The sequence below is a fragment of the Macrobrachium nipponense genome, chromosome 28 (assembly GCF_015104395.2).
Source record: "Macrobrachium nipponense isolate FS-2020 chromosome 28, ASM1510439v2, whole genome shotgun sequence".
Taxonomy (NCBI): domain Eukaryota; kingdom Metazoa; phylum Arthropoda; class Malacostraca; order Decapoda; family Palaemonidae; genus Macrobrachium; species Macrobrachium nipponense.
In genome coordinates, this window is record NC_087217.1 from 22745550 (window position 1) to 22760881 (window position 15332).

Consider the following 15332-nt stretch of genomic DNA (forward strand, 5'->3'; position numbering starts at 1 on the left):
TTTTTGAAAACTACTGACATATTTAATTACTTTTTTGAAAACTACTGACATATCTAATTACATTTTTGATAACCACTGGCATATTTAAATGCTTTTTTGAAAACTACTGACATATTTAATTACTTTTTAGAAAACTACTGACATATTTAATTACTTTCTTAGAAAACTACTGACATATTTAATTACTTTTTAGAAAACTACTGACATATTTAATTACTTTTTTGAAAACCACTGACACATTTCATTACTTTTTTTGAAAACAACTGACACATTTAATTGCTTTTTTGAAAACACCTGACATATTTAATTACTTTTTTTTTGGAAACCATTGACATATATTTGATAACTTCTTTGGAAACCACTGACATAATTACTTTGTGAAAACCACTGACATATTTAAGTACTTTTTGAAAGCCACTGACACATTTAAATACTTAAAAAAAAAACAACTGGCATATTTGATTATTTTTTTCAAACCACTGACAAATTTAATTAATATTTTTATAACCACTGACATATTTAATTACTAGAGCGATATCTGTTATAGAGACGAAAGTTACTGGAGGAACAATACGAACTACAGAGAATTATCGTGGGTGTAATTACGACGTCCTGTAAGGAGCTGTAATTTAATACGAATTACTTTTTTTCTTTATTGCCTCTTTTCCCAAACGTAGGCAATACACCTGAACACGCATACTCGTGATATAGGTGAATGCATTTTTTTTATACACGTCCTTACAACAGACGTGTATACTGAAATCTATATATAATAATATTATATATAAATATTATATATATATATATATATATATATATATATATATATATATATTATATATAACATTCAGCAGGGTCCAATAAACACATCCAAAAGGCCATATTTATTCATAAGAGACGTTCCGCACATTATCTATGTACATCCTCAATCTTCAAGAATATATATATATATATATATATATATATATATATATATATATATATATATATATATATATCTACATACATACATATATATATATATATATATATATATATATATATCACATACATGCACACACACACACACACACACACACACAACATATATATATATATATATATATATAATATATATATATATACATATACATACACACACACACACACACATATATATATACATATACATATATATACACGTATAAAATATTGCCAATTACAACAACAAACTTCCTAAAATGTTCTAGATAACTAACAATGAATTTTATCAAAATCACCAAATCAGTATAAATAATTCTACCCCTTTTCTAAAAACACAGGTCATCGCTAATTACAGGTGTAATGTTAGTGAGAAGGTAGAAGGTATACTGATGTTTAATTAAGGAATTATTCTATTAACGGAGGAATTCCAAGACCTGCAATAAAGATGAAGTGAAAGGACATAATGATAATAATAAAAGTATCCCAATTGAGGGCAAAGAAATGATATTGTCCAGGGTAACGGATACCTCACATCGATCTGGGGAGAGAGAGAGAGAGAGAGAGAGAGAGAGAGAGAGAGAGAGAGAGAGAGAGAGAGAGCGAGAGAGAAGAGAGAGAGAAGAGAGAGAGAGAGAGAGAGAGAGAGAGGCGTGATTTTTTGTGCATACAACGGGATGAAATTGAAGGATTGAACGTAGGATATAAATTTTCTATCCTTGTTGAAAAAATTAAATCCTACGAGGAATAATAATAATAATAATAATAATAATAATAATAATAATAATAAAATAATAATAATAATAATAACAAAATACCAAGAGATGAAGGACACGATCAGGAAAGAATATATGCAGACTCAAGGCGATACTCAAGTCAAAACTCAACGCCGGAAATATGATAAAAGCCATAAACACATGGGCAGTCCCAGTAATCAGATACAGCGCAGGAATAGTGGAATGGACGAAAGCAGAACTCCGCAACATAGACCAGAAAACTAGGAAACATATAACAATAAACAAAGCACTACACCCAAGAGCAAATACGGACAGACTATACATAACACGAAAGGAAGGAGGGAGAGGACTACTAAGCATAGAGGACTGCGTCAACATCGAGAACAGTGCACTGGGGCAATATCTGAAAACCAGTGAAGACGAGTGGCTCAAGAGTGCATGGAAAGAAGGACTGATAAAAGTAGACGAAGACCCAGAAATATACAGAGACAGGAGAATGACAAACAGAACAGAGGAATGCCACAACAAACCAATGCACGGACAATGCATGAGACAGACTAAAGAACTGGCCAGCGATGACAATTGGCAATGGCTACAGAGGGGAGAGCTAAAGAAGGAAACTGAAGGAATGATAACAGCGGGACAAGATCAGGCCCTAAGAACCAGATATGTTTAAAGAACGATAGATGGAAATAACATCTCTCCGATATGTAGGAAGTGCAATACGAAAAATGAGACCATAAACCACATAGCAAGCGAATATCCGGCACTTGCACAGAACCAGTACAAAAAGAGGCATGATTCAGTGGCAAAAGCCCTCCACTGGAGCCTGTGCAAGAAACATCAGCTACCTTGCAGTAATAAGTGGTACGAGCACCAACCTGAAGGAGTGATAGGAAACGATCAGACGTGACGTTGATTGACAAAATCAAGAAGAAAGTGTCTCTCATTGATGTCGCAATACCACGGGACACCAGAGTTGAAGAAAAAGATCTGAAAATAGAAATAAGAAGGATATGGGATATGCCAGTGGAAATTGTACCCATAATCATAGGAACACGAGGCACGATCCCAAGATCCCTGAAAAAGAATCTGGAAAAACTAGAGGCTGAAGTAGCTCCAGGACTGATGCAGGAGAGTGTGATCCTAGAAACGGCGCACATAGTAAGAAAAGTGATGGACTCCTAAGGAGGCAGGATGCAACCCGGAACCCCACACTATAAATACCACCCAGTCGAATTGGAGGACTGTGATAAAGCAAAAAAAGAAAAAAAAAAGAAAAAAGAAAGAAAAATAAAATAATAATAATAATAATAATAATAATAATAATAATAATAATAATAATAATAATAATAATAATAATAATAATAATAATAATAATAATAACAAAATACCAAGAGATGAAGGACACGATCAGGAAAGAATATATGCAGACTCAAGGCGATACTCACCTGCCTACCAATAATGTGGAAGTTACTAACAGGTATCATCAGTGAAAGGCTATACAACTACCTAGAGGAAACAAACACCATCCCCCACCAACAGAAAGGCTGCAGAAGGAAGTGTAGGGGCACAAAAGACCAGCTCCTGATAGACAAAATGGTAATGAAGAACAGTAGGAGAAGGAAAACCAACCTAAGCATGGCATGGATAGACTATAAGAAAGCCTTCGACATGATACCACACACATGGCTAATAGAATGCCTGAAAATATATGGGCAGAGGAAAATACCATCAGCTTCCTCAAAAATACAATGCGCAACTGGAATACAATCCTTACAAGCTCTGGAATAAGACTAGCAGAGGTTAATATCAGGAGAGGGATCTTCCAGGGCGACTCACTGTCCCCACTACTCTTCGTAGTAGCCATGATTCCCATGACAAAAGTACTACAGAAGATGGATGTCGGGTACCAACTCAAGAAAAGAGGCAACAGAATCAACCATCTGATGTTCATGGACGACATCAAGCTGTATGGTAAGAGCATCAAGGAAATAGATACCCTAATCCAGACTGTAAGGATTGTATCTGAGGACATCAGGATGGAGTTTGGAATAGAAAAATGCACCTTAGTCAACATACAAAAAGGCAAAGTAACGAGAACTGAAGGGATAAAGCTACCAGATGGGAACAACATCAAACACATAGATGAGACAGGATACAAATACCTGGGAATAATGGAAGGAGGAGATATAAAACACCAAGAGATGAAGGACACGATCAGGAAAGAATATATGCAGAGACTCAAGGCGATACTCAAGTCAAAACTCAACGCCGGAAATATGATAAAAGCCATAAACACATGGGCAGTGCCAGTAATCAGATACAGCGCAGGAATAGTGGAATGGACGAAGGCAGAACTCCGCAGCATAGATCAGAAAACCAGGAAACATATGACAATACACAAAGCACTACACCCAAGAGCAAATACGGACAGACTATACATAACACGAAAGGAAGGAGGGAGAGGACTACTAAGTATAGAGGACTGCGTCAACATCGAAAACAGAGCACTGGGGCAATATCTGAAAACCAGTGAAGACGAGTGGCTAAAGAGTGCATGGGAAGAAGGACTAATAAAAGCAGACGAAGACCAGAAATATACAGAGACAGGAGAAAGACAGAAAGAACAGAGGACTGGCACAACAAACCAATGCATGGACAATACATGAGACAGACTAAAGAACTAGCCAGCGATGACAATTGGCAATGGCTACAGAGGGGAGAGCTAAAGAAGGAAACTGAAGGAATGATAACAGCGGCACAAGATCAGGCCCTAAGAACCAGATATGTTCAAAGTACGATAGACGGAAATAACATCTCTCCCATATGTAGGAAGTGCAATACGAAAAGTGAAACCATAAACCACATAGCAAGTGAATGCCCGGCACTTGCACAGAACCAGTACAAAAAGAGGCATGATTCAGTAGCAAAAGCCCTCCACTGGAGCCTGTGCAAGAAACATCAGCTACCTTGCAGTAATAAGTGGTACGAGCACCAACCTGAAGGAGTGATAGAAAACGATCAGGCAAAGATCCTCTGGGACTATTGGTATCAGAACGGATAGGGTGATACGTGCAAACAGACCAGACGTGACGTTGATTGACAAGGTCAAGAAGAAAGTATCACTCATTGATGTCGCAATACCATGGGACACCAGAGTTGAAGAAGAAAGAGAGGGAAAAATTGGATAAGTATCAAGATCTGAAAATAGAAATAAGAAGGATATGGGATATGCCAGTGGAAATCGTACCCATAATCATAGGAGCACTAGGCACGATCCCAAAATCCCTGAAAAGGAATCTAGAAAAACTAGAGGCTGAAGTAGCTCCAGGACTCATGCAGAAGAGTGTGATCCTAGAAACGGCACACATAGTAAGAAGAGTGATGGACTCCTAAGGAGGGCAGGATGCAACCCGGAACCCCACACTATAAATACCACCCAGTCGAATTGGAGGACTGTGATAGAGCAAAAAAAAAAAAAAAAAAAAAAAAATAATAATAATAATAATTATTGTTAAAAAGAATGGCAGAATTAAGCGAGTTGATTTTATACATTGTTTTTTCTATTTTCCTTACAATTCGCTTCTCAGGCTCAGCGATGTTTCTGAGTAACTGACCAATATTCATATTGGGAATTTTCAAAAATCATAAATGCTGAAGGTAATCTTTTATTGGAACAGGATATCAGGTCCAGGTCAAGCAGGGGTCGTCGTCAGTGCTGGTATTATTCCGTAGGCATAGTTCAGTTCGGGGCCGGGTTCGTCTTCGGTTTAAGGGCTGGTATTGGTGCTGGTATAGCTGGTATATCTGGTATTACGTAACGTTTCGACCTTATCGCAGGTCATCCTCGTCCGAGGACCTGATATCCTGTTCCAATAAAAGATTACCTTCAGCATTTATGATTTTTGAAAATTCCCAATATGAATATTGGTCAGTTACTCAGAAACATCGCTGAGCCTGAGAAGCGAATTGTAAGGAAAATAGAAAAAACAATGTATAAAATCAACTCGCTTAATTCTGCCATTCTTTTTAACAATAATAATAATAATTATTATTATTATTATTATTATTATTATTATTATTTTACTGAATATAATGGCAGAGTTTGCAGAATTTATTTCGTACAGAATTCTCTCACAAAATAAATTGTGTAAATTCTGCCATTATGTTCAGTAAAACATGTTTGAAAGAAGGTCTGTTACCAGCATATGGTTATTATGGTTATTATTATCATTATTATTATTATTATTATTATTATTATTATTATTATTATTATTATTATTATTATTATTATTATTTATTAAAAGTAATGGCTACTTCAGCAGCATTACACTTGTAGAGATTCTTCTCTATTTTCCGAATAGCGGCTTTTTCCGTGCTACTTAGACAGGCTAGTAGAGCGCCTATGGAGGTCATGATCAAATACAGAGCCAAAATTGGTGTATATATTTGAATTTTACAGATAAACTATGATACCATAGTTATCAAAGTCATTAACGATATATATGAAAACGAAGACCTACCGCCACCAGCCAATAGTAGATCAGCATGGGGCGGTTCCCCTGCTGTCAACTCCAAATATAAACGAGGACGGACACCGCTTCAAGATCAGTCCACCCTCAGCTTCCCAGCCCGAGGATGTCTGGCAGCTCCAGACGAAAGCTTGCTTGCTTCAAGAAAGAGAGAGAGAGAGAGAGAGAGAGAGAGCAGAGAGAGAGAGAGAGATAGAGACATATATATATATATCGTTAATGACTTTGATAACTATGGTATCATAGTTTATCTGTAAAATTCAAATATATACACCAATTTTGGCTCTGTATTTGATCATGACCTCCATAGGCGCTCTACTAGCCTGTCTAAGTAGCACGGAAAAAGCCGCTATTCGGAAAATAGAGAAGAATCTCTACAAGTGTAATGCTGCTTGAATGTAGCCATTACTTTTTAATAAAGTATGCTTGAGAGAGGGTCTGCTTCCTAAGTATTATTATTATTATTATTATTATTATATCTGTCTCCCTTCCAGCGTGGCTCAGCCGACCGTAGGTGCACTGAGAGGAGCTTACAGTGAGAGCAATTTATACCAAGGCAACATGGTAAGTAAAAAATAAATAAATGAATAAATAAATAACTAAATAAATAAAAATAATCATAGATAAATAAACGAATAAATAAATAAAAATAAATAAAAATACATAGATAAATAAATAAATAAATAAATAAATAAATAAAGATAAATAAATTAAATAAAAATGGATAAATAAATAAATGATAAATAAAATAAATAAAAATAGAGATAAATAAAGAATAAATAAATAAATAAATGAATAAAAAATAAATAAAGATAAATAAATGAATTAATGAGTGAATCAATTTAAAGACAGATAAATAAATAGTTAATAAGTAAATACAGAAATACGAAAACAAGTAAATAAATAAAGATATAATAAATAAATTAATAAATAAACAAATAAATAAATAAGTTAATAAAAATGAATAATTGATAACTAGGTAAGCAAGCAAATTAATAATTGGATAAATGATTGAATAAATGAAAATTAGATAAGTGAAAAAAATGTAAATAAAAAATTATAAAAAATAAATATATATAAAAAAATAATTTAATAAATAACTTCGCTTGACCTTGCATGTTAGTCAGATATTGATGTCGGTCATTCCTTGCTCTGAGTTCCAGGTAATACTGAGTTCTAGTTTTAATATTTTTCATTTTGTTTTTAGTTTATATTTATTATCATTCTCCTTATTTAGTCTTCCGGAACACGAAAAGAAGCGATAAAATGTTAATTACTGTTTCCAGCTGGTTAATTAAAACGAAACTTTGAGGAATAAAAGATAAGATTTATTAAGTTGACTCTTAACTTTCTAACTTGAAGTGACGTTCATTTCGAACATATAATTTTGGAAATTTTCATTTTTATTTCAAAACAAAATGCTACTGCTGTAATATTTCGGCTACAAAATTGATAAAGTTTCCTATTTTTCATAAATACTATTTCTGTAATATATCAGCTACAATCATAATGAAGTTTGTTACTTTAAATAAAAATATTATTGCTATAATGTTTCAGCCACAATCATAGTAAAGTTTCCAATTTATCAAAAAATATTATTACTATTAATGTTTCGGCCACAATCATAATATTTCCTATTTTTGAGACATATTGCTATAATGTTTCAGCCACAATTATAATCTATCATAACTTCAACATGCCAGAATCAATAATCTAAGAACAAATCAATTCCAGTTTTAAGAATTAATATTATAATAATTATTTCCTCTACAAAACTGCTTTTCGTATTGAAGCTCCTTTTAATTTCCATTGTCATTTTTGGTGGTCCAGTTATAGGACCTCACTTGGTCCATCAGGAAGGTCCATCTTCATAGTGGCCATCATTTGGTCCACTAGGAAGGTCCTTCCTCATAGTGGCCATCATTTGGTTTATCAGAAAGGTCCCCATTTTCTTCCATTTTTTCTTTATTTCTCAGACCTTGAGAAAGCTTGTTCATCTGAAATAAATAACAATAATAATAAGTGATATTTTGTCCCACTTTTTTGTGGCAGTTTGGGGGCCTAGGGGAACCCAGGCACTATGGGTCAGTGCCATGGCTGACCGACAACTCGTCCACGAGATTCAACGCAGCCACCAACAAGTACATTCACACGACCTCCTCCGTCTTCGATGACCCACGTAAGTCCAGGTCTTTCAAGGTCATTTAAGGTCACGTTTGCTATCTATGCAGTCTTCTTCTTATTGTGTATTAGTGCACGCGTGTATACACCTGCTGGTTGTGTTTATAAGATTGTTTATTGTTTTTATTCAAGATTTTGTTTTGGTTTGTGATCACACCTCAAAGGGATATCAAATTCCTTGTATGACAACAGATTTTGTGATATCTTATCATTTTTAAACTATTTCTAATGTATATCAACTACCTTAACCAGCATTGATATTATCATTGTTGCCACTTTTTTATTATTTTTGCCTTGAAACTGCCTATTGTACAGAACTAAGACTACCAAACTATTCCTACGGTATCTCGTGACGTCATGGCAACTTGACTGTCATCTCAAAACTGACTATTTTAACCACTTTTAAGTTAACGCTACAGAGAAAGCAAAGACGAATTAAGTATATAAAGTGTAAATGTATTGAATATGATTTATAATATAATAATAATAATGTTATTTGTATAGCAATGATTGAAAAAGGAGCTGTAAAATGGGGTCGTACTTTTCAGAGGCACCGGAAAGGTGTCTTTCTGAAGTTGAGCACATCGACAGAACAACATGAAATGTTATTATATAAAGGACTCTAACTCCCTTAACATGTTAAAAACAACATAAACAAACTCGAGTCTAACCCACTAACATGTTAAAAAACGCCAACATAAACAACTAAACACGCAAAAATCTTGCTTTGAAACGAGCCAACAAACACCGAACAGCGAAAGCATTGCACATTCGCTTAGTGTCGAACAGAACAGAACAAACGTTTGAGTCAATGCCATCCCTCTCTGACGCCACCTCCTTCCTTCCTTCCTTCGCCTCCTGCAGGAACCCGGGAGAGCATCAGGGTGGAGCGAGGGCGCGCGACCCTGGAGGACCTGAAGAAGCAAGTGGCGGAGAAGGAGGCGGCCAAGAGGAAGGAGAGGGAAGAGGAGGAGAGGCTCTTCGCCGCCATGAACGCCCCCGTCGCTTACAATCCCTCCTTCCAGGAGGATAATCCCAGGAGGAGGAACAGAGGTTGTTAGACTATAGAGAGAATTGGGAAACCAAGTTGTTTAGACTATATAGTGAGGATGAGAAATGAATGAATGTAGAAACCGAGGTTCTTAGACTATATAGTGAGGATGAGAAATGAATGAATGTAGAAACCGAGGTTCTTAGACTATATAGTGAGGATGAGAAATCAATGAAGGCAGAAACCGAGGTTGTTAGACTATAGTGAGGATGAGAAATCAATGAACTAAGGTTGTTAGACTAAAGTGAGAATTGGGAAACCAAGGTTGTTTAAATGATAGTGAGAATTGGGAAACCAAGTTGTTTAGACTATAGTGAGGATGAGAAATCAATGAAGTAGGAACCGAGGTTGTTAGACTATATTGAGAACTAGGAAACCAACTTGTTAGACTATAGTGAGGATGAGAATTGAATGAATGCAGAAACCGAGGTTGTTAGACTGTAATAGTGAGGATGAGAAATCAATGAATGCAGAAACCAAGGTTTGTTACACTATAGCAAGGGCGTGCATTCAATAAATGTATTATTTCAGGTTGCTAGACTATAGTGAGAATTGGGAAACGAAGTTGTTAGACTAGAGTGAAGATGAGAAATGAATGAATGCAGAAACCGAGGTTGTTAGACTATAACAGTGAGGACGAGAAATCAATGAATGTAGAAACCAAGGTTGTTAGACTATAGCAAGGGTGTGCATTCAATGAATGTATTAACTAAGGTTGCTAGACTACAGTGCGAATGGAGAAACCAAGTTGTTAGACCATAGTGGATGATTGTTAGACTAACGTGGAGATGAAATAAATGGAGAGAGAAACCGAAACTATAGTGAGTGTGGAGTGAACCAAGTTGTTCGACTATAGTGAGCGTGGGAAATGACTGAAATGAGAAGCCAAAGTTGTTAGAACACGATGAGAATGGGGAAACCAAGTTGTTAAACCATAATGGAAGGGAGAAACCATATTATTAGCCTAATGTGGAGGTGAAATGGCTGAAATGAGAAACCCAGATTGTTAGACTATAGTGAGAAAGCAGAAGACTAGCTGTTAAGACTATAGTGAAAGAGAGATGAATGAAGGAAGAAAACCAAGGTTGTTAGACTATAGTGAGGTTGTGAAAAGAATGAAATGAGAAAGGAAGGTTGTTAGATTAATGTGGAACAGAGAGCTATAGATATATTATTAGTTCTTTGCAAGTGAACAAATGAGAGCATGATTTGCACCAAAGGGATTATTATGGCTAATACATGGTTCACTATAGATGTGTCTAATTGTCAGCATTATGAGACTGAGTTGTGTAATTCATGAGTTAAAGCTGTTCACTATACTCTGTTGTTTTTTTTCATCTGTCCATCCGCCAGTGTGTTTTTGTATGGTAAACCACCTGCGTCCCGGGTTGGGTTTTGAAATAGTTACGCTGTGTAAGGTTTTAGGTAAATAAAGGATAACTGGTTGTACATTTGTTCAACTGAAAAGTGTTTTAATAATTTACTGTATGCGAATTACACCCGTTAATATTCGAAATAGGATATTGTTATTATTGTCGAATGTAAGCTGCCTTCCGGGGTGGCGAATGGAACAGCCAGACGCAAATTCCATCAAACAGATGCTAAACCAAGTTACGTCATATCGTATCTGGCTGAAACGCACTTTATAAAATTAACAGTACATACTGATATACTTACGTATAATGAAGTAAATACGTGACATCTTGCCGTAGCGAACAGCGAGAGAAGCAATTTTTCCCGCCACTGCGTCTGGCTGTTCCATTCGCCACCCGGAAAAGGGAGCTTACATTCAACAATAATAACAAATAAAACCAAACCTATTTCGAATATTAATGGTGTAAATTCGCATACAGTAAATTATTAAAAACACTTTTCAGTTGCAAATGTACCCAAAACAAAAGAATTATCACTTGATTGAAAACAGGGTCACATCTTAGATTTTTAAGATGGAGGAAAACCAACACAAGAGAGAAATGGTTGCTACACAACGTCAATTACTCTTACCGATTAAATCACATTAACCTTTAGACTTACACGAGGACATCACTCAAACAAGACAGACTAATGAAACGTTTTCTCTAGACTCACATACAAAACAGCCATTTGAACCTCATAAATCAATGATGCACAAACATATTTTTAGGCCTTTCCAGTATTTTAGCTGCCAACGCTTTCACAGGGAAACAATTTTTTTTGTGGCAAACTCCAGCATGTTTCTCGAAGAAGTCTGTCACACTGGCAAGAGAAAACCATTTTCAATTTTGCCACCAACATTGACTACTTGTTGCACGATTTGACAGAAAAAAATATGTTAACTAAGATGCCAGAAAACGTGTTTGATGTTTGTGTACTACATACAATGCCTTTTTGCCTGCTGTTTCCCACACTTCAACCACTGAGGATCTTGTGTGATTCCACATGAACACAAACGCTTTGATATTTAATGAAAAAAAAAAAAAAAAAAAGGGACAGCGATGGGACCCTATAGCCTTATGTCAATTACATTTTAAAATCTGAAAGAATATGGGACTTTAGATTGATGCTAATCACAGTTTTAAAGCAGGAATAGGACACTAGGCTGATGCAAACTCTAACTCAACATTTGTAAGTATTGGATTAGAATAAAAGAAGGGGACACTAGACGCATGCGGAGTGCAGTTGTAAAAATCGAAAGAATGAACTTATGTCACATAGATTACAAAACTGAAACTCTGGTGGGGCAAGATTTAAACCAGTTGTATTCATTTACATTTAAAAATTGAAAACCTTGAACTAGACTCAAGTCAGTTATGTCCTTTCACAAGATTTACAATCATTATTTTTCAAACTATGAGAATGAGAGAAGACGCCAGGAAGAAATAGCGATACATAGCACTAGACCGATGTCAACAAAATTACAAAAATGACACAAAATGCTCCCTTTTCGAAGGTCAAGGCGGAAACGCCAAAGTAGACCAAGCGGCTACGGTGGAAGACGCTGGAGGAGGCTATTACGGAGACTACGGCGGAGGCTACGGTGGGGGAGGAGGAGGAGGCTACGACGGCTTAGGGGGAGGCGGATACAACGATTACGACTACGGAGGAGCATCGCAGCCAGAGTAAGGAAGCACATTTGTTGCCTTTACTGAAATGGCCTGTTTTTAAATGTAATGTTATGCAGAGCGTGAGAGTATTATCTTCATAATCCTTTAATCTACCAATATATTACAATAATCTTAAAGAATCTCATTAACGGTCCGTCAGTGACTTTGGGTTTCCGTTGGTGGCCCATGTTCAGTACTGTATCAGAAAGAGTTGCCACTTCATGTAGGATTTTTTACTTTATGTAGCATTTTCCAGTGGCGGACTCCATTGGTCAATTCTCTTGTAGCATTTCATCGACGGTTAAGAATATTTATATTGTATATACGTCTAATACACGTCGCAATGTTTAAAATAAAGTTACGAGAGAGAGTAGGTATAGGTCTAAAAAATGATGGCTGTTATCGGACACGATCCCGTATATCGAGGTTTTCGTATTATCTTTTTGTTTAAAAGATTAACCAATAAGTAGAGTTCTACACTTCCATTATGGCAGAATAAACGTTTTTACATTCATTCTATAGTATGTTCGCATTTAGAACTGTCAAATATCTGCACAAAAGAGAGAGACGACCGTTTTAAATGACTATAACCACTTTCTCCTCTTTCCCGCCCCTCCAGGTACACAGTTCCCAAGTTCTACGGAGGACGCCGCCCTCAGAGATTTAACGCAAACATGGTGGGTGCAGGATCCCAGAGCAACCCAACTCATATAGAAAAGGATCCTATACAGAAGGATCCTATTGTACAGAATCCGGGTTCGAATAGTACTAGAGAGTTTATAGGAAACGGTGACTTGTATAGGAGAAGGTTTATAGGGCTGGAGAAATTTCAGTTTTTGCCGCCCAAGTCTAAGAATTCGCCCAATAGGAATCATTTGTTTTATTTTTGAGATTCCAGAGTTATATATTATTTAGATAGGCTAATAAATAGATAAATATAGTATAATATTTATAGATAAATACACATTACACGCATACGTACGTCTACACAGTTGCAACAAGCCTAAACCTAAAATATACACACATGCCAGCACATTCAACACGTGTATGTATAAAATTTGATATCAAGAAGATACTTCTTCGCTAGGCCTATACAATATATATAATTTTCATAAAACTTTAAAAAATTGTCTATTTCGGTTATTTTAAGTAAAAAACATAATCTTAAGAGATCCCCATTACCGAATATTTTTAGTAGGTACGTCTCCCGATCATTTAATAAATAAAAAAGATAAGATATAATCTGGAAGATATAAACTGGATATAAAGGACAGTATTGCTTTGTATTGTTGATGAATACGGTATCGATCTGTAATGTAAATAAGCAAGAGGGTTTATGGCGTCCTTGTTGCAATTCCGATCGTGGAAAGAATCCACATCACTCGTGACCTAGATTAGTGACCTTGACCTAGCTATCGAAGACAAGCCAGCCAACACACTCGTCACGCACATTGATATTCACGTCTCTGTGAATAACTTACCTGGTTATAAAGCCAGTTAATCTTGTAATACATCTTGGTTATAAATACTATCAGTCTTCTGATAGTATTTATAACCAAGGAATATTACCAATCTTGTAATATTCCTGGTTATAAATCCAACCAATCTTGTAGTATACCTGGTTAATATTCCTGATTATAAATCCAACATATCTTGTGATATACCTGGTAACAATTCCAATCAATCTTGTAATGTACCTGGTTATAATTCCAATCAATCAGGTAAGATACCTGGTTATATATCCTATTAATCTTGTAATATCGCTGACTATATATCCCATCAATTTTGTGATATACCTGGTTATACATCCCATTAATCTTGTAATATCCACAAATATTAATCTCATCAACATTGTAATATTCCTGGTTATATATCCCATTAACCTCATAATATATCTGTTTATAATTCCAATTAATCGGGTAATACACCTGGTTATAAATTCCACCAATCTTGTGATATACCTGGTAATATATCCCATTAATCCTGTAATATACCTGCTTATAAATCTGATCAATCTCCTTATATCCCGGGAGATATATCTTATCAATCTTGTAATAAACCTGGTTATAACTCTAAGTAATCTTGTAATATACCTGGTTATAAGTCCTGTCAATCTTGTAGGATACCTGGTTATATATCCCAATACTCTCACAATATACCTTGTTCTATATCCAATCAGTCTTGTAATATACCTGGTTATAAACCCCATCAATCTTCTAACTTATCCGGTTATAAATCCCATCAGTCTTGTAATTTCTGCGGTTATAAATCCCATCAGTCTTCAATGTACCTGGTTATAATTCCCATCAATCTTGTAATTTCTACGGTTATAGGTCCCATCAGTCTTGTAATGCACCTGGTTATATTTTCCATCGATCTTGTAAATTATCAGGTTATAAATCCTATCAGACTTGTAATGTACCCATCAATCTTAGAGTCTATATACCCAGCAGTTACCCATGACCGTATGTCATCCATGGTTTTCAAAAAAGGAGATTTAAATAATTTTTGATGTCTAAAAAATACTTAAATTATTAACAGAACTGGTAAAATTTTTGAAATAAATTCAAAACTGATTACTTATTTTTGTTGGTAGATACCTCAGTAGGCGTTTGGTCAAAGTTACGAGGAAATTACGTTGAAAGAATCTGGAAAGAGGTTAGTTGTTTTCTTACGAGGTTAAAAAAAAACCATTGGATGGAATTGAGTGAAATCTTATGAAATGAGAGGTCACGAATCAAAGCAAAACTGAGGAATTTGAAAAGATTCCATAGGATGGAACTGA

The 15332-nt window shown here is 35.4% G+C and overlaps 1 protein-coding gene across 5 annotated transcripts in view; it reads left to right on the forward strand.

Moving 5' to 3' along the window:
* Positions 1–15332, forward strand: part of LOC135201595 (uncharacterized) — a 48568-nt gene that overhangs the window by 14281 nt on the left and 18955 nt on the right. For 4 of the 5 annotated variants that reach the window (XM_064230630.1, XM_064230629.1, XM_064230628.1 and 1 more), the window contains exons 2-6: positions 6727–6796; positions 8285–8411; positions 9278–9466; positions 12394–12562; positions 13167–13224. In XM_064230630.1, coding sequence (XP_064086700.1) covers positions 6727–6796; positions 8285–8411; positions 9278–9466; positions 12394–12562; positions 13167–13224 — 613 coding nt within the window. The remainder of the gene's footprint in view (positions 1–6726; positions 6797–8284; positions 8412–9277; positions 9467–12393; positions 12563–13166; positions 13225–15332) is intronic. The other variant, XM_064230631.1, reaches the window with a different exon arrangement.